Source organism: Anser cygnoides, chromosome 30 (genome assembly GCF_040182565.1).
Source record: "Anser cygnoides isolate HZ-2024a breed goose chromosome 30, Taihu_goose_T2T_genome, whole genome shotgun sequence".
Classification (NCBI taxonomy): domain Eukaryota; kingdom Metazoa; phylum Chordata; class Aves; order Anseriformes; family Anatidae; genus Anser; species Anser cygnoides.
In genome coordinates this window covers 4,159,530-4,180,206 of record NC_089902.1, presented here as the reverse complement: position 1 = coordinate 4,180,206, position 20,677 = coordinate 4,159,530, and the positions used below count along the sequence as shown (strand labels likewise).

Genomic DNA, 20,677 nt, shown 5'->3' with positions numbered 1-20,677 from the left:
GACACTTGGGCCAAAGAACATGGTATTGAGCGGGTGTATCACATCCCCTATCATGCACCAGCCTCTGGAAAAATTGAACGATACAATGGACTGTTAAAGACTACACTGAAAGCAATGGGTGCTAGGACATTCAAAAACTGGGATAAACATTTGGCAAAGGCCACCTGGTTAGTCAATACCAGGGGATCTGCCAACCGAGCTGGACCTGCCCAATCAAACCTGTTACACACTGTAGAAGGGGATAAAGTTCCTGTAGTGCACGTAAGAAACATGCTGGGTAAAACAGTCTGGGCTACTCCTGCCTCAGGAAAAGGCAAACGCATTCGTGGGATTGCTTTTGCTCAGGGACCTGGATGCACTGGGTGGATAATGCAAAAGAATGGGGAGGCCCGGTGTGTACCTCAAGGGGATTTGATACTGGGTGAGAATAGCCCATGAGTTGAATTGTAGTATGTTAATTATCATATAATACTGTATGTCATCACTACCATAATCGCTATATATCATAGATGAAAATGGTGATTAATTACAAGGTATTGGAAAGAGTGTAACCTGAGCATGACATAAATGGTATGGATTAAGGGGTGGATATCTGTCCTGGTTCCAGTTAGGACAGAGTTAATTTTCCCTCATAGTAGCTGGTAGGGTGCTCTGTTTTGGATTAGGATGAGAAGAGCGCTGATAACATGCTGATGTTTCAATTGTTGCAGAGCAGTGCTTACACCAAGCCAAGGACTTTTCAGCTTCTCACTCTGTCCTGCCAGCAAGCAGGCTAGGGGTGCAGCAGGAGCTGGGAGGGGACAGACCCAGGAGAGCTGACCCAACCTGGCCAGAGGGATATTCCATACCATCTGGCGTCATGCTAAACAATATATAGGGGTGGCTGGGCGGGGTGGGGGGCCGGCTGCTCGGGGATAGGCTGGGCATCGGTCAGCGGGTGGTGAGCAATTGCATTGTCCATCACTTATTTCATACACATTATTATTATTAATACTATTATCATTATCACTGTTATTATTGTTGTTATTATTATTTTCCTGTCTTAATAAACTGTCTTTATCTCAACTCACAGGCTTCACTTTCCCGTTTCTCTCCCCCATCCCAGAGAGGGAGGGGGGAGGGTGAGCGAACGGCTGTGTGGTGTTTAGCTGCCAGCCAGGTTAAACCACAACAACAAGCTTGAAATTTGGGCCCATATTAACCATGGAGGGTCAACAAGTGCAAGTGCAAGGTGCTGCACCTGGGCCGGGGAAATCCCAGACATGGGGATAGGCTGGGAGAAGAACTCATTGAGAGCAGCCCTGCAGAGAAGGACTTGGGAGTTCTGCTGGATGAAAAGCTCGAAATGAGACAGCAGTGTGTGCTGGCAGCCCAGAAGGTGAACTGCATCCTGGGCTGCATCAAGAGAGGAGTGGGCAGCAGGTGGAGGCAGGTGATTGTCCCCCTCTGCTCTGCCCTTGTGAGGCCCCACTTGGAGTCCTGCATCCAGGTCTGGGGCCCCCAGCACAAGAAGGGTGTACGCTGGTAGAGTGGGTCCAGAGGAAGGCCACAAAGATGATCAAGGGGCTGGAGCACCTCTCCTATGAAGAAAGGCTGAGAGAGCTGGGGCTGTTCAGCCTACCAGAAGAGAAGGCTCTGGGGTGATGTTGTTGCAGACTTTCAATACTTAAAGGGTGTTATAACGGGGATGGAGAAGGACTTTTTACTCAGGTAGATAATGATAGGACAAGGGGAAGTGGTTTTAAATTAAAAGGGGAAATTCCTATTAGAGGTTAGCAGGAAATTTTTCACTCAGAGGGTAGTGAGGCACTGGAACAGGTTTTCCACAGAGGTATTGGATGCCCCGTCTCTGCAGGTCTTCAGGAGCAAGTTAGATGAAGTCCTGAGCAACCATGATCTCCTGGGAGGTGTCACTGCCAATGGTAGGGGGGTTGGAACCAGATGATCTTTGAGGTCCTTTCCAGCCCAGGCCATTCTGTGATTCCATGACTCTATGACTGGTTAAAAATAATTTTAAAACTTGTTATGTAGAAGGATAAGAATAACATTATTTCCATCAATACAAAATGTTGTTAAAATATTAATAAAAATATACTTAAGGAAATCATTCTATGTGTTTCACAAAAAAATATCTAGTCCTGTTAGGATTATTTCTAATATTACATTTTGATAATAAGTTTAATAATAAAATGATATGGTAATAATCACAATAATGAAGTCATTCTTGATGATGAAGAAGCATGTATAGAAATAGTTTCCTCACTGCATCTTTGAGCTCCTGGTTCCTCATGCTGTAGATGAGGGGGTTCAGTGCTGGAGGCACCACCGAGTACAGAACTGCCACCACCAGGTCCAGGGATGGGGAGGAGATGGAGGGGGGCTTCAGGTAGGCAAACAGGACAGTGCTGACAAACAGGGAGACCACGGCCAGGTGAGGGAGGCACGTGGAAAAGGCTTTGTGCGGGCCCTGCTCAGAGGGCATCCTCAGCACAGCCCTGAAGATCTGCACATAGGACACCACAATGAAGACAAAGCAACCAATACCTAAAGAGAAGCTGATTGCAGTAAGCCCAACCTCCCTGAGGTAGGCATCTGAGCAGGAGAGCTTGAGGATCTGAGGGATCTCACAGAAGAACTGGGCCACCGCATTGCCTTGGCAGAGGGGCAGGGAAAAGGTAGTGGCCGTGTGCAGGACAGCATTGAGAAAGCCACTGCCCCAGGCAGCTGCTGCCATCTGGGCACAAGCTCTGCTGCCCACGAGGCTCCCGTAGTGCAGGGGCTTGCAGATGGCAACGTAGCGGTCATAGGACATGACGGTGAGAAGGGAATATTCTGCTCCAATGAAGAAGACTAAAAAGAAGACCTGTGCAGCACACCCTTGATAGGAGATGGCCCTGGTGTCCCAGAGGGAATTGGCCATGGCTTTGGGCAGAGTGGTGGAGATGGATCCCAGGTCAAGGAGGGCAAGGTTGAGGAGGAAGAAGTACATGGGGGTGTGGAGGCGGTGGTGGCAGGCTACGGCGGTGAGGATGAGGCCGTTGCCCAGGAGGGCAGCCAGGTAGATGCCCAGGAAGAGCCCGAAGTGCAGGAGCTGCAGCTCCCGCGTGTCTGCGAATGCCAGCAGGAGGAACTCAGTGATGGAGCTGCTGTTGGACATCTGCTCTTTCTGGTCATGAGGTCCTGTACAAGGAGGACAAAGGCCATGGTAATGTACCAGAGGCATATCAGAGGAAAACTCTTTCCATTTTCTCATTTAAAAGCACCAAAAATTACCCATTTTCAGGCAGATATTTGAAGGTCTCTTTCAATGATTCTGCCTGAGAGTGTCTCTGGGAGCAGGGGTCTCATCTGTGGGCAATGCAAGAATCAGTCCTGCACTACAGCCAGAGGTAGTAGCATGGTAGTAACATGGTAGTAACATGGTAGGAGCATGGGGTAGTCTCAGATTCACTTTACTGCTGATATCAAAGAGATTTCCCCAGTTTTGCTCCCAGTTCACCCAACTGCGGAGCAGAGGTGTGGAGATTTAGTTATTTAATTATTTGTTTTCTATTTTTGATTTAGCTGCCCCACCACACCTGAGGAGTATTTCTAAGGCATAAATCCTGGGCATTCTTATGCACTCCAAGCAAAAACTTGTGGATCCTCAGAGGCAAAGAGACTGTCCCTTTAGTGCAGAGCATCCCACAGAGACGACAGCCAGTCTGTCCATCAGTGCTGGTCTCAGCTGTGCTGGCATCTCTTTGAGCTACAGGACAATTGCACTAAGGAGGTTCTCCTGAGAAGAGCTTGAACACTGCTGATAGCAGAGGAATCCAGGCTCCAAGTGCCCATCTCCAGACCCCTCACCCTGTTCCTGTACTCCCCCTCCCCCAAGCACCCCGAGGGCTCACTCCATGGGCAGGTGAAACCCCCATCCCCAGGCAGCCTGGGAACAAGAGCAGCAGCAGCACGGCCAGGTGGAGAAGCCAGGAGGAATGGCAGCGTGCTGCTGCCAGGGGAGGCAAGGCCAGGGAGGGACAGACGGACACTCAGCACACCCTCCTGTGCTGCAGCTCTGCCTGCAGAGGAGGCAACTCCTGCTCATTGCAAACGATCTGTGCTCACCTCAAGCCTGCAGACACCTTCCAAAGGCAGGGGGTATCACGGCTTTTGTAGCTCCGAAAGATCAGCTAGGATAAAGCCTGAGAGGACCACAATGATGATGTTTATGCAGTCTGTGGGCTAAGGTGTGGGAAGAGACTTTATGAAGTTCATTGATGGCATATTGGTCCCTCACTACAATGGTCTAGGAGTCTCAATCTCCTGTACAATCCTGACAATCCATTACGATGAAACCTGCCTCCCCTCCACCGCAGGATTCTTCAGGCACAGGGTGCTGAAAAAGACTTGCCTTTCTGGTAGCGCCTGGCTTGGTCTTTCTCTTGAAAATTGCAATCATAAATGCCATTCACTAAAACATCTTCTACTCCTCACTGGAGAAACAGAGAGACCCATCCTGACAGATGTTATCAGGCATTGGAAGTGCCAGCTGTAGAAGACCCCTCTGGCAACCCCACCTGCATGGCCCTGCAGCCAGAGACTCACAGTGCCAAGAGCCTGCAGATCTGTCCTGCCACACGCTGCCCTCTGTTGCTGTGCTCCTCACTGCCTCCAAGCCCTCTCTCCTTCTCTCCTGTCCCCGTGCCACCTGCGGTCAGAGCCCCCAGCCCTGCTGCGCTGTGCACAGGAGCTGCTCCTGGGCACAGCTGTCTCCCTGCACCAGGGCCCTCTTGCCACGAGCTCTCTCTGTCCCAGGAGCCCGGCCCAGCTCAGCACCAGACGCCCAGCCCAAGGCATTGGAATCCCCCTCGGGGGGCTTTGCTGAGGAGCCCACGAACCTCAGGCACTGAGAGACAATTGAAGACATCTCTCAACAAGTCCAAGTCAGAGGCAAGTTTCCTGCAGTGTCCCCCTGAGGGCCAGCACTGACACAGCCTCCCTTGGAGCTCGTTAGAGCAGAGCATTGGAAGCAGTGAGGACAACTAGAGAAAGACAATGTCAAGGTGACCCTGATGTGTAAAAAATCTGGATGTGTTTCACCAAGCACAAGGGTCAGGCATTTACCCTTGACCCCCAGCCCCTGGGAAGGGAGATCCTTTCCCTTCACACACTGCTCAGGGCTCTTCGTGGGGCAGGAGGAGATGGGGATGTGCATGGCCAAGTGCAGGAGAATGGTACGAGCCCTGCCTGGTTCGTGGGTGGGGGCGAGGAGGCAATGAGGCCCTGGTGCTTTACCGATAAGCTGTCTCCTCCTAGGCCTCAGTGGCAGAGAAAACAGCCAGAGACATGGACATGAAACCCTGGGTCCTGTTGGGACTCTCAGCCTTGGTAGAACCCTTGCTCTTCTCCACACCAGGCTGTCCTAGGGACTTCCAACCTGCACAACTTTGCCTGTTGTCTGTAGACCCTTATCTGTGTGGTGTCACACTGGATGTGAGCTGAGTCTGATAACTCAGATCTTCTTGGTGGCCATGTTCCTCGTAAGGCAGCTCTGTAGGAAGCTGGCCTGGTTCCTGGGGAGCAGCACCACTGCTCGTATGGCATCCCTCGTGGTGCCCAGGCCCTCCTCCTCCTGGGCACTGCTCACTCAGCAGGGTCCCAGTCTGCCCTGATGTGTGGGGTTCCCCCTCCTCCGGTGCAGGACTGGGCTCTTCTCCTTGTAAGTGTGAAGAGGTTTCTGTAGGCAAAATCCTGCAGTTTCTCAAGGTTCCCCTGGACAGATGCTGCATTCTATCAGCTGTTAATGTCCGCAGGCAGATGGCTCACCCTGATTATGCCGACTCTCACAAGGTAACAGCAGCAGGAATTTGCAGGACAGTTTGGACAATACGGCAGTAACCAGTTTAATGGAATTACAGCACAGAATCACAGAAGGGTATGGGATAAAAGGCTGCCCGATTCCACTTTTTCTCTTCTTCCTTCTCATGCATGCTGTTATTTTGTCTGGAACTGCGTCCTATATACAAACACTGCACCATACCAGCTAATAGGAAGAAAATTGAGTCTATCCCAGCCAAAATGAGGACAATATCCACCTCATATTCCACACCATCTGCATCGTGCTCAGCTCCATTACTTTCTAATTAATCACCACCACCTTTTCTCTTTTGATATACACACAGAGATATCATGCCCTTAGTCTGGGGGTGTCCTGCTGTTGGCTAGGATCAAGTTAATTTTCCTCCTAGTAGCTGGTACGATGCTGTGTTTTGCATTTAGCATGAGAAGAATGATGATCACACACTGATGGCTTAGTTGTTGCCCAGCAGTGGAGGGCTGGGGGTGCCTGAGGAGCTGGGGGGGACAGAAGCGGGACAGCTGACCCCAAGTGGCCAAAGGGATGTTCCATACCGCAGCCGTCATGCTGAACAATCAATATGGGGTGGCTGGCCAGGGTAGGGGGTACCACTGCTGCGGGATAGGCAATCACCGTCATGATCATCATCATCATTGTTCGTATTATTTGTCTTCCCTTTCTGTCCTATGATTTTTTTTTTAATTTAACCCATGATTTTTTTTTTTAATTTATTTTTTTTCCCCCTCCTCATTCTCTCCTGCATCTGCTGGGGGTGTAGCAGGGTGTGTGTGTGAGGGAATGGCTGTGTGGTGCTGAGCTGCCTGCCGGGTTAAACCACGCTCTTTTTGGTGCACGACATGGAGCACAAAGTTTCAGCCAATGACAGATCTGACCACAGCATGTTAAAAGAAAGCTGTTATAAGCATGAGTTGATTTTAATAGTTGCTGATCACAAAGTCGATTTTTTTATTTTTATTACTTTTTAAATCTCAGGTCTGTTGTGCTCAATTTCAGAACTGTGTTGTATAGCACATGACTTCCTGTATGTCTCCCCTGTCATGCTGTTTATCTTTTCTGATGGCTGCTTCAAGTTTATTCTTTTCTTGTATCGTGTAACACTGGCTTGTGATATGATAAAATTCCTGGTCATGAAACTAATCTAGTACTTGTACTCAGCATTGCCATTACCTCCGTACCTTGGGAGCCATCTCTCAGAAACTATTAAGAATTACACTCTTGACCTTTTCTCCTCAGGAAACCAAGCCATGGGGGAGACAAGGGGAGGACACTTTTCCCCACTGGTTCACTCTCCCTTTCTCCTTCACCTCCCCCTTCTCCTCCAGGCTACTTACACTAGCTCTTCAAAGCTTTGAATATCCTCGGGATGGTCAAACCAGCATGTTCGTATTGTTACATCTCCTGGATGTGTTTCAGTTTTGTTTAATGTCAAACAACCACTTAAGCATGCCATCCAGAGATGTGTCCAGAGGCAGGAGAGTGAGGCGTGGCAGGGAGTGTGGGAGGATCTGGGCAGGCACCTAGAGCAGGGGGCACCTCCAGTGCTTTGGAACTTCACCTCTGAGCAAACATAGAATCCTAAAATCTGGTTAAATGCTTGGAAAAGTGGTGTTATCACCCTGGCATTTCCAAAGAGACACATACCTCTGCAGTGTGCTGGGTCTCGGCCTGTGCTTACAGAGCCACAATCAATGATCAATGCCACTCCAACCTCTGTGACAAGCCCTGCAGCCACTCCCACCCCTCTGACAGACCCTGCAGCCACTACAGCATCTGCAAAATGCCCTGCAGCAACTCCAGCTCCTTTCATGGGCCCTGTGTCTGCGCCAGAGAAGCAACCTGTGTCTGTATCAGTTGCTCTTATACGCAAGAAAAACAATGGATATGAAAGTCATTTTTTTTTAAGAAAGGAAAGAAACTCCTACCCAGACAAGAAAGGAGGAGAAAGAAGATGAGGCAGGCTTCAGAAAAGCTGGACCATCATGTGAGTAGGAGGACCAAGAGGAACAGGTCCTAAGAGCATCAGTAATCACGCGATCCCTATCCCTGTGCTGCTCTGGTGCTGGGAGAAATGGGGCCCCTCCCTGGACTCAGAGGGCAGGAAAGGAGAGATGGTGGGTACACACGATGTGTCACCCTGTGGTTTCACCTGTGTGACCATGGAGAGGACATGAGAAAGTGGGATGGAAAATCTGCCTCAACCCTAGAGGCACGGGTATGTGAGTGGCAAGGAACAACAATCCCTAAAAGGGGTTCTTAGAGAACTGCTGCTCCACTTTCCAGCGGGCAGTCCTGCAGACACAGTAAGGAATACTATGAGCAGGACGAGAGGGGCCCAGCCTCGAGCCAGGGGAAGGAAGGGGACAATCGGGTGTATTGGACTCTGAGGAGTATTGGCCTGGCACATCAAACCCAAGAGTTAACTGTACTAGAGGCTGAAGTGAGCCTAACTGGGAAGGAGTGGCAAAAGCGACCCATTGGGACTGGCCTGGAGGCTCTGTGCAACCTTGACATAGACTAAATCACAAGAGGGTCCTTCAAAGATCCAAACGTTTACTGGATGGACTTTGGGCATGACTCCCTTGGAGACGGAGGCCATCAAACAGTTGTCTACCTTGCCCACTCTCTCACAGGACCCTTCTGCTGTGCAGGTGCTGATGGCCAATGGGCAGCAGGTGCCAATCGCTACCACAACAGCGCACCTGAGGCAGTATTGCACTCACAGAGACTCCCTGATTCCCATGCATGAGCTGGTTCATTGACTGCAGAGCCAAGGAGTGATCACCAACACTTGCTCACCCTTTAGTAGTCCCATACGGACAGTGCAAAATTCTAATGGTGAGTGGAAGAGAACGGTGGATTTCTGTGGCCTGGATGAAGTCACACCACCGCTGAGTGCTGCTGTGCTGGCCATGCTAGAACTTCATTCAGTACGAACTGCAGTCAAAGGCAGCCAAGCGCTCTGCCACAGTTAATATTGCTAATGCATTTTTCTGCATCCCTTTGGCAGCAGTGTGAAGGTCACACTTTGCTTTCAGTTGGAGGGGCGTCCTGTCCACCTGGAATGGATTGTGCCAGGGGTAGAAACACAGCCCTACCATTTGCCATGGGCTGATCCAGACTGCCCTGGAAGAGAGGGAAGCTTCTGAACACCTCCAGTACATTGATGTCATCATCACATGGGGCAACACAGCTCAAGAAGTATTTGAGAAAGGGAAGAAAATAGTCCTAATCCTTCTGAAAGCTTGTATTGCCCTAAACCAAAGTAAGGTCAAGGGACCTGCAGAGGAGAACATAATGCAGGCTGGTGAGGTTCAGGGGGACCCCTGCTTGGGGAAAGGTTGGGCATCGGTCAGTGGGTGATGAGCAATTGCATTGTGCATCACTTGCTTTATACATGTAATTTAAACTATTTTTATCTTAACCCATTATCTTTTGAGGGTGGGTGTCAACTAACATCTGTGTGGTGCTGAGGTGCCTGACGGGTTAAAGCACAACGTGTTTGACAACCACAGCCCAACAGCACAAATCACAATTGTAAAAATCAGTCTCTGACATCTACAAAGTGGAGCAGTTGGCGATGATGTCAGTCTGCTTCAGACACCACAGCCCAGCAGAGACCCTGCTGCCTTCGGGAGCTGTCAGCCCTGAGGCCTTGGGGACACCTCGAGGGAGCCCAATGGCACAGAGCAAGCGATGCCATGGTCGGGTGCTGTGCTGCTGAGCTGGGCCGGGCTCCTGGGACAGAGAAAGCTCGTGGCAAGAGGGCCCTGGTGCAGAGACAGCTCTGCCCAGGAGCAGCTCCTGTGCACAGCGCAGCAGGGCTGGGGACTCTGACCACAGGTGGCACGGGGAGAGGAGAGAAGGAGAGAGGGCTTGGAGGCAGTGAGGAGCCAACAACAGTCCATCTTGTGGCAGGACAGATCTGCAGGCTCTTGGCACTGTGAGTCTCTGGCAGCAGGGCCATGCAGGTGGGGTTGCCAGAGGGGTCTTCTACAGCTGGCACATCCGATGCCTGACAGCATCTGTCAGCATGGGTCTCTCTCTTTCTCCAGGGATGAGTAGAAGATGCTGTAGAGAATGGCATTTATGGTTGGATTTTTCAAGAGAAAGACCAAGGCAGGGGATACCAGAAAGGCAAGCCTTTTTCTGCACTCGGTGCCTGAAGAATCCTGCAGTGGAGGGGAGGCAGGTTTCATGGTAATGGATTGTCAGGATTGTACAGGAGACTGAGACTCCTAGAGCATTGCAGTGAGGGACCAATATGTCAAAAATGAACTTCATACAATCCCTTCCCACACCTCAGCCCACAGACTGCACCAACATCATCATTGTGGTCCTCTCACGTTTTATCCTAGCTGATATTTAGGAGCTGCAAACCCTCCAATGCCCAGTGCCCTGCCTTTGGGAGGTATCTGCAGGCTTGAGGTGAGCACAGATCATTTGCAATGAGCAGGAGCTGCCTCCTCTGCAGGCAGAGCTGCAGCACAGGAGGGTGTGCTGAGTGTCCGTCTGTCCCTCCCTGGCCTTGCCTCCCCTGGCAGCAGCACGCTGCCATTCCTTCTGGCTTCTCCACCTGGCCGTGCTGCTGCTGCTCTTGTTCCCAGGCTGCCTGGGGATGGGGGTTTCACCTGCCCATGGAGTGAGCCCTCGGGGTGCTTGGGGGAAGGGGAGTACGGGGACAGGGTGAGGGGTCTGGAGATGGGCACTTGGAGCCTGGATTCCTCTGCTCTCGACAGTGTTCCAGCTCTTCTCAGGAGAACCTCCTTAGTGCAATTGTCCTGCAGTCAAAGAGATGCCAGCACAGAGCAGCTGAATTGAATGCAGGAAAGGGATCTGCCAGCTGTCTCTTTGCAATTGGGCAAGTGCTTAGAGGGGCTTAACTAAGAAATGGAAATGGTTTTTCTCAGATAACTCTGGTATATTATTACTGTATTTCTGTTCCTTTGGCAGGACCCCATGCCCAGAAGCAGGAAACGCCCAACAGCAGCTGTGTGAGCGAGTTCCTCCTGCTGGCATTCGCAGACACGCGGGAGCTGCAGCTCCTGCACTTCGGGCTCTTCCTGGGCATCTACCTGGCTGCCCTCCTGGGCTACGGCCTCATCCTAGGCAGTCTAGGAGGTTTCTGGAGAGCGTGGGAGATAGCTTCCTGACGCAGCTGGTCAGTGAACCTACCAGGGGTGGTGCCCCGCTAGACCTTCTCTTCACAAACAGAGAAGGACTGGTGGGAGATGTGGTGGTCGGAAGCTGTCTGGGACAGAGTGACCACGAAATGGTAGAGTTCTCTATTCTTGGCGAAGCCAGGAAGGGGACCAGTAAAACTGCTGTCTTGGACTTCCGGAGGGCTGACTTTGAGCTGCTCAGGACGCTGGTTGGCCGAGTCCCTTGGGAGGCGGTTCTGAAGGGCAGAGGAGTCCAGGAAGGCTGGGCGCTCCTCAAGAAGGAAATCGTGATGGCACAGGAGCGGTCCGTCCCCACGTGCCCAAAGATGAGCCGGCGTGGAAGAAGACCGGCCTGGCTCAACAGAGAGTTGCGGCTGGAGCTTAGCAGAAAAAAGAGGGTTTATAATCTTTGGAAAAAAGGGCGGGCCACTGAGGAGGACTACAAGGATGTAGCGAGGCTGTGCAGGGAGAAAATTAGAAAGGCCAAAGCTCATCTGGAGCTCAACCTGGCTACTGCCGTTAAAGACAACAAAAAATCCTTTTACAAATACATCAACGCGAAACGGAGGACTAGGGAGAATCTCCATCCTTTACTGGATGCGAGGGGAAACCTAGTTACTAAGGATGAGGAAAAGGCTGAGGTGCTTAATGCCGCCTTTGCCTCAGTCTTTAGCGGCAATACCGGTTGTTCTCCGGACACCCAGTGCCCTGAGCTGGTGGAAGGGGATGGGGAGCTGGATGTGGCCTTCGCTATCCATGAGGAAATGGTTGGCGACCTGCTACGGAGCTTGGATGTGCGCAAGTCGATGGGGCCGGATGGGATCCACCCGAGGGTACTGAGAGAACTGGCGGAGGAGCTGGCCGAGCCGCTTTCCATCATTTATCGGCAGTCCTGGCTATCGGGGGAGGTCCCGGTTAACTGGCGGCTAGCCAATGTGACGCCTATCTATAAGAAGGGCCGCAGGGCAGACCCGGGGAACTATAGGCCTGTCAGTTTGACCTCAGTGCCGGGGAAGCTCATGGAGCAGATTATCTTGAGGGTCATCACGCGGCACTTGCAGGGCAAGCAGGCGATCAGGCCCAGTCAGCATGGCTTTATGAAAGGCAGGTCCTGCTTGACGAACCTGATCTCCTTCTATGACCAAGTGACGCGCTTGGTGGATGAGGGAAAGGCTGTGGACGTGGTCTACCTTGACCTCAGTAAGGCTTTTGACACCGTTCCCCACAACATTCTCCTCAAGAAACTGGCTGCTCGGGGCTTGGACTGGCGTACGCTTCGCTGGGTTAGAAACTGGCTGGATGGCCGGGCCCAGAGAGTTGTGGTGAATGGAGTCAAATCTGGTTGGAGGCCGGTCACTAGTGGAGTCCCCCAGGGCTCGGTACTGGGGCCGGTCCTCTTTAATATCTTTATTGATGATCTGGATGAGGGCGTCCAGTGCACCCTCAGTAAGTTTGCAGATGACACCAAGCTAAGTGCGTGTGTCGATCTGCTCGAGGGCAGGAAGGCTCTGCAGGAGGATCTGCATAGGCTGGAGCGATGGGCTGAGGTCAACTGCATGAAGTTCAACAAGGCCAAGTGCCGGGTCCTGCACCTGGGCTGCAACAACCCCAAGCAGAGCTACAGGCTGGGAGATGAGTGGCTGGAAAGCTGCCTGGCCGAGAAGGACCTGGGAGTATTGGTGGATAGTCGGCTGAATATGAGCCAGCAGTGTGCCCAGGTGGCCAAGAAGGCCAACGGCATCCTGGCCTGTATAAGAAGCAGTGTGGCCAGCAGGTCGAGGGAAGTGATTGTGCCCCTGTACTCGGCTCTGGTGAGGCCGCACCTCGAGTACTGTGTTCAGTTTTGGGCCCCTCGCTACAGGAAGGACATGGACGTGCTCGAGCGAGTCCAGAGAAGGGCGACCAAGCTTGTGAGGGGTCTGGAGAACAAGTCTTACGAGGAGCGGCTGAGGGAGCTGGGCTTGTTCAGCCTGGAGAAGAGGAGGCTCAGGGGCGACCTCATCGCTCTCTACAGTTACCTGAAAGGAGGCTGTAGAGAGGTGGGGGTTGGTCTATTCTCCCACGTGCCTGGTGACAGGACGAGGGGGAATGGGCGAAAGTTGCGACAGGGGAGTTTTAGGTTGGATGTTAGGAAGTACTTCTTTACCGAAAGGGTTATTAAGCATTGGAACGGGCTGCCCAGGGAGGTGGTGGAGTCACCATCCCTGGAGGTCTTTAAAAGACGTTTAGATGTAGAGCTTAGGGACATGGTTTAGTGGAGTACTTAGTGTTAGGTCGGAGGTTGGACTCGATGATCTTGAGGTCTCTTCCAACCTAGAAAAATCTGTGTGAATCTGTGAATCCTCACCACCGTAGCCTGCGACCACCGCCTCCACACCCCCATGTACTTCTTCCTCCTCAACCTCGCCCTCCTCGACCTGGGCTGCATCTCCACTACTCTGCCCAAAGCCATGGCCAATGCCCTCTGGGACACCAGGGCCATCTCCTATCAAGGGTGTGTTGCACAGGTCTTCCTCTTATTCTTCTTTGTTGGAGCAGAGTACTTCCTTCTCACCATCATGTCCTATGACCGCTACGTTGCCATCTGCAAGCCCCTGCACTACGGGAGCCTCGTGGGCAGCAGAGCTTGTGCCCAGATGGCAGCAGCTGCCTGGGGCAGTGGCTTTCTCAATGCTGTCCTGCACACGGCCACTACATTTTCCCTGCCCCTCTGCCAAGGCAATGCTGTGGACCAGTTCTTCTGTGAAATCCCCCAGATCCTCAAGCTCTCCTGCTCAGATGCCTACCTCAGGGAAGTTGGGGTTCTTCTATTTGGTGCTTCTTTTGGTGTTGGCTGCTTTGTTTTCATTGTGGTGTCCTATGTGCTGATCTTCAGGGCAGTGCTGAGGATGCCCTCTGAGGAGGGCCGGCACAAAGCCTTTTCCACGTGCCTCCCTTACCTGGCCGTGGTCTCCCTGTTTGTCAGCACTGCCATATTTGCCTACCTGAAGCCCCCCTCCATCTCCTCTCCATCCCTGGATCTTGTTGTGGCAGTTTCCTACGCAGTGGTGCCTCCAGCAGTGAACCCCCTCATCTACAGCATGAGGACCAAGGAGCTGAAGGATGCAGTGAGGAAATTCTTTGGGTACATGCTTCAAACAAGTGTTTGCATAAATGCTTCTTCAACGTTAATCTTGTGCCTGTGATCCAATCAGAGCAATAACCTTTCTGAAATAAGTTCTTAGGAGGATTTTTTTTTTAATTATTTTTCTTTATTATCATTTCGTAAAATATGTGACTTTGATTTAATGTTTTTCTTAGTTTCCTATATGTCAATCATTTTGGTTTTGTTTTTGTTTAGACCTAATCATCTCACATACCTATAGAACTGGGCAGCCTGTGTACATAAAGAAAATAAAGAAGCCATGAGAAATTCATTTGTCTCAGTATCCCTCTCATCCCATCTCCTGTGGAGCTGGGGGAAACTTGTGCCCTGTCTTGGACAGATAACCCCAATATTTTTTTCCAAGCACCATGTTATGTACCATGGAATATCTCTTTGGTTCACGCTGGGTCAGATCTCACATCAAGTTCCCCTCCCATCCTCTTGCCCACCCACAGCTGACTCGCTAGTGGTGCAGAGTGAGAAACAGACAAGGCCTTTACGGTGTGCAAGGACTGCTCAGTGTCCTGGTTTTGTCTAGGACAGAGTTAAATTTCCTCCTAGTAGCTGGTAGGGTGCTGTGCTTGGGATTTAGGATGAGAATAATGTTGATATCACACTGATGTTTAATTGTTGCAGAGCAGTGCTTACACCAAGCCAAGGACTTTTCGGCTTCTCGCTCTGTCCTGCCAGCGAGCAGGCTGGGGGTGCAGCAGGAGCTGGGAGGGGACAGACCCAGGAGAGCTGACCCAAACTGGCCAAAGGGGTATTCCATACCATCTGACGTCATGCTAAACAATATATAGGGGTGGCTGGCCGGGGTGGGGGGGCCGGCTGCTCGGGGATAGGCTGGGCATCGGTCAGCGGGTGGTCAGCAATTGCATTGTGCATCACTTGTTTTGTACACATTATTATTAGTAGTACTATTATTATTACTATTATTACTATTGTTATTATTATTTCCCTGTCTTAATAAACTGTCTTTATCTCAACTCACAGGCTTCACTTTCCCGTTTCTCTCCCCCATCCCAGAGAGGGAGGGGGGAGGGTGAGCGAACGGCTGTGTGGTGTTTAGCTGCCGGCCGGGTTAAACCACAACAGTCCTTTTGGCGCCCAACGTGGGGCTCGAAGGGTTGAGATAATGACAGATTTGACCAGAGTGTGTTAAACTAAAACTGGTGTAAATATTATACCTGCTTAATAGTTGCTAGTGACAATGTTGATTGCCTTAATCTCCAGTCTGCTGTGCCTGTTTTCCAAATTGAGTTTTATAGCGCGTTACTTTCTGTATGTGCTCCCTGTCATGCTGTTTATCCTTTCCGGGCCCTGGTTTAAGATTGTTATGGTACTGTGCGGTGTAACAATGGCTTATGAAATGATGAAATATCTGGTCACGACTCTAACCTGATATTTGTACTCAGCACTGACGTCGACTCTATACTTTGGAAACCATATCTCGGCAACTATTAGCAATTCCACCTATTGTCTGTTTTCGTTAGGGAGCCAATCTGTGAAGGGGACAGGGGAAGACATGTTTCCCTACCTGTTCACTCTCCCTTTCTCCTTCACCACCACCCTCTTATCCCCCGAGTTAGTTACGGTGGTTCTCCAAGATGTTGAATATCCTTAGGATACTCAGACCAGCCTGCTCTTGTTGTTATGTCTCCTGAATGCGCTTCAGGTTTTGTTGAGGTTTAAACAACTCAGGTCGTTTAGAACGCAGACAGTCTTCTGCTAAGTCTGGGCATAGTGAAGATGAGGCTGGGCCATCAAAGGTGCAGGAGGATGAAGATGAGGATGGGGATGTCGAAAAATCAACAGTAACTACCCGGACTCTATACCAGCGTGAGCTACGAGATGTGCGAAAAGATTTTGGTCGCTGTATAGGTGAGCAGCTTGTCACCTGGCTGCTCCGGTGATGGGACACCGGAGCCAATTATGTGGAATTAGAGGGCAGGGAAGCCAGGCGGCTGGGATCCCTTGCTAGGGACGCAGGCATTGACAAAGCAATTGGAGATGGAGCACGATCTCGCAGCCTCTGGAGGCGTCTCCTGTCAGCTGTGCAGGAAAGGTATCCCTTCAAGGAAGAACTTGTATGTCTACCAGGCAAATGGACCACCATGGAGAAGGGAATTCAGTACCTGAGGGAATTAGCCGTACGGAAAGTAATTTATAAGGACCTAGACGACGCACAAACATCCACAGATCCAGATGAAGTCCAGTGTACACAACCCGTGTGGCGGAAGTTTGTACGGAGTGCACCATCATCATATGCCAGCTCATTGGCAATACTAACCTGGAAAGAGGAGGAGGAACCCACAGTGGATGAAGTGGCTAAACAACTCAGGCAGTACAAAGGAAATCTCTCCTCTTCCCTACAGGCCTGTGACTCGGCTGTGGAGAAACTCTCTGAAGAGTTCCACCAACTTCTCTTAAAGAGAATTTATCTTCCCCTCCACCTGAACGAACCAGTGTCCACCAGCTAAAAGAGAATACTTTGGAGAAACTTTCTGAAGAGGTCCACCAACTTAAAGAGAGTTTATTTTCCTCCCCACCTGTACAAACCAGTGTCTCAGCTATTAGGGGTAAACGTTCATCTATGCAAGGAAGACAATATGGTGGGCACACACACACCGCCACCCTGTGATATTACCTACGTGACCACGGAGAGGACATGAGAAAATGGGATGGAAAATCTACTGCGACCCTAGAGGCACGGGTACGTGAATTGCAAAAGAAAACAATTGGGAAAAAGGGGTTCTCTGAAAAGTTTGCTGCTCCAACTTCCAGCAGGCAGTCCTTTAAACACAGAAACAAAATTCTGACCAGGACTAGAGGGGTCCTGCCTCCAGCCAGGGGGAGGAAAGGGACAATCGAGTTTATTGGACTGTGTGGATTCGATGGCCTGGCACGTCAGATGCACAGAAGTATAAGGCTTTAGTAGACACCGGTGCACAATGTACTCTAATGCCATCAAGCTATAAAGGGCCAGAGCCCATCTGTATTTATGGTGTGACGGGGGGATCCCAGCAGTTAACTGTATTGGAGGCTGAAGTGAGTCTAACCGGGAATGAGTGGCAAAAGCACCGTATTGTGACTGGCCCAGATGCTCCGTGCATCCTTGGCATAGATTATCTTAGAAGAGGATATTTCAAGGACCCAAAAGGGTTCCGCTGGGCTTTTGGCATAGCTGCCTTGGAGACAGAAGACATTAAACAGTTGTCTACCTTGTCCGGTCTCTCAGAGGACCCTTCTGTTGTGGGGTTGCTGAGGGTTGAAGAACAGCAAGTGCCGATCTCTACCACAACTGTGCACCGGCGGCAATATCGCACCAACCGAGACTCCCTGAGTCCCATCCATAAGCTAATTCGTCAACTGGAGAGCCAAGGAGTGATCAGCAAGACTCATTCACCTTTTAATAGTCCCATATGGCCAGTGCGAAAGTCTAATGGTGAGTGGAGACTAACAGTGGACTATCGTGGCCTGAACGAAGTCACGCTACCACTGAGTGCTGCAGTGCCGGACATGCTAGAACTCCAGTATGAACTGGAATCAAAGGCAGCCAAGTGGTATGCCACAATTGATATCGCTAATGCATTTTTCTCCATCCCTCTAGCAGCACAGTGCAGGCCACAGTTTGCTTTCACTTGGAGGGGAGTCCAATATACTTGGAATCGGCTGCCCCAGGGGTGGAAACACAGCCCTACCATTTGCCATGGTCTGATCCAGCCTGCGCTGGAACAGGGGGAAGCTCCTGAACACCTGCAGTACATCGATGACATCATTGTGTGGGGTGACACTGCAGAAGAGGTTTTTGAGAAAGGGAAGAAAATAGTCCAAATCCTTCTGAAGGCCGGTTTTGCCATAAAACAGAATAAAGTTAAAGGACCTGCACGAGAGATCCAGTTTTTAGGAATAAAATGGCAAGATGGACGTCGTCAAATCCCAATGGATGTGATCAACAAAATAACAGCTATGTCTCCACCAACTAGCAAAAAAGAAACACAAACTTTCCTAGGTGTCATGGGGTTTTGGAGAATGCATAGTCCAAATTACAGTCTGATATTAAACCCGCTCTACCAAGTAACCCGTAAGATGAATGCTTTTGAATGGGGCCCTGAGCAACGACAAGCCTTTGAACAAATTAAGCAGGAAATAGTTCATGCAGTAGCCCTCGGGCCAGTCCAAACAGGACCAGATGTAAAGAATGTGCTCTACACCGCAGCCGGGGAGAATGGTCCCACCTGGAGCCTCTGGCAGAAAGAACCTGGGGAAACTCGAGGTCGACCCCTGGGGTTTTGGAGTCGGGGATACAGAGGATCTGAAGCCCGCTATACTCCAACTGAAAAGGAGATATTGGCAGCATATGAAGGAGTTCGATCTGCTTCGGAAGTGGTCGGTACTGAAGCGCAGCTCCTCCTGGCACCCCGACTGCCAGTACTAGGCTGGATGTTCAAAGGAAGGGGCCCCTCTACACATCATGCAACTGATGCTACATGGAGCAAGTGGGTTGCACTGGTTACTCAGCGAGCTCAAATAGGAAACCCCAGTCGCCCAGGAATCTTGGAGGTGATTATGGACTGGCCAGAAGGCAAATACTTTGGGATATCATCAGAGGAGGAGGTGGTTCGTGCTGAAGAAGCCCCACTGTACAACAAGCTACCAGAAAATGAGAAGAAATATGCCTTGTTCACTGATGGGTCCTGTCGTATTGTGGGAAAGCATCGGAGATGGAAAGCTGCTGTATGGAGTCCTACACGACGAGTTGCAGAAGCTGCTGAGGGAGAAGGTGAATCGAGTCAGTTTGCAGAAGTGAAAGCCATTCAGCTGGCTTTAGATATTGCTGAACGAGAAAAGTGGCCAGTTCTCTATCTCTATACTGATTCATGGATGGTAGCAAATGCCCTGTGGGGGTGGTTACAGCAATGGAAGCAGAACAACTGGGAGCGCAGGGGCAAGCCCATCTGGGCTGCTGCATTGTGGCAAGATATTGCTGCCCGGGTAGAGAACCTGGTTGTAAAGGTACGCCATGTAGATGCTCATGTGCCCAAGAATCGGGCTACTGAAGAACATCAAAACAACCAGCAGGTGGCTCAGGCTGCTAAGATTGAAGTGGCTCAGGTGGACCTGGACTGGCAACAGAAAGGGGAATTATTTATAGCCCGATGGGCCCATGACACCTCAGGCCATCAAGGTAGAGATGCAACCTACAGATGGGCTCGTGATCGAGGGGTGGACCTGACCATGGACACTATAGCACAGGTTATTCATGATTGTGAAACATGTGCTGCAATCAAGCAAGCCAAACGGTCAAAACCTCTTTGGTATGGAGGACGATGGCTGAAATATAAATATGGAGAGGCCTGGCAGATTGATTACATCACACTCCCTCAAACCCGCAACGGCAAGCGCCACGTACTTACAATGGTGGAAGCAACCACCGGATGGCTGGAAACATATCCTGTGCCCCATGCCACCACCCGGAACACTCTCCTGGGCCTTGAAAAGCAAGTCCTATGACGACATGGCACCCCAGAGAGAATTGAGTCAGACAACGGGACTCATTTCCGAAACAACCTTATAGACACTTGGGCCAAAGAACATGGTATTGAGCGGGTGTATCACATCCCCTATCATGCACCAGCCTCTGGAAAAATAGAACGATACAATGGACTGTTGAAGACTACACTGAAAGCAATGGGTGCTGGGACATTCAAAAATTGGGATACACATTTGGCAAAGGCTACCTGGTTAGTCAATACGAGGGGATCTGCCAACCGAGCTGGACCTGCCCAATCAAACCTGTTACGCACTGTAGAAGGGGATAAAGTTCCTGTAGTGCACGTAAGAAACATGCTGCGTAAAACAGTCTGGGCTACTCCTGCCTCGGGAAAAGGCAAACCCATTTGTGGAATTGCTTTTGCTCAGGGACCTGGATGCACTTGGTGGGTAATGCAAAAGAATCGGAGGTCCGGTGTGTACCTCAAAGGGATTTGATACTGGGTGAGAATAGCCCATGAGTTGAATTGTAGTATGTTAATTATTATATAATACTGTATGTCATCACTACCATGATTGCTATGTATCATAGATGAAAATGGTGATTAATTAGAATGTATTGGAAAGAGTGTAACCTGAGCATGACATAAATGGTATGGAATAAGGGGTGGATATCTGTCCTGGTTCCAGTTAGGACAGAGTTAATTTTCCTCCTAGTAGCTGGTAGGGTGCTATGTTTTGGATTAGGATGAGAAGAGCGCTGATAACATGCTGATGTTTTAATTGTTGCAGAGCAGTGCTTACACCAGGCCAAGGACTTTTCAGCTTCTCGCTCTGTCCTGCCAGCAGGCAGGCTGGGGGTGCAGCAGGAGCTGGGAGGGGACAGACCCAGGACAGCTGACCCAAACTGGCCAAAGGGGTATTCCATACCATCTGGCATCATGCTAAACAATATATAGGGGTGGCTGGGCGGGGTGGGGGGCCGGCTGCTCGGGGATAGGCTGGGCATCGGTCAGC

General features: G+C 50.7%; 1 protein-coding gene across 1 annotated transcript; it reads right to left on the bottom strand.

Moving 5' to 3' along the window:
* Nucleotides 1–2,218: 2,218 nt before the first annotated feature.
* Nucleotides 2,219–3,157, bottom strand: LOC136787747 (olfactory receptor 14C36-like). Its single transcript, XM_066985065.1, has one exon. It carries the CDS (start codon nucleotides 3,155–3,157, stop codon nucleotides 2,219–2,221), a length of 939 nt encoding a protein of 312 aa, XP_066841166.1.
* Between the last annotated feature and the right edge of the window lie 17,520 nt (nucleotides 3,158–20,677).

Bases quoted from the DNA above. Each gene is read 5' to 3' on its own strand.
- LOC136787747 (XM_066985065.1), bottom strand. From the start codon at position 3,157: ATGTCCAACAGCAGCTCCATCACTGAGTTCCTCCTGCTGGCATTCGCA.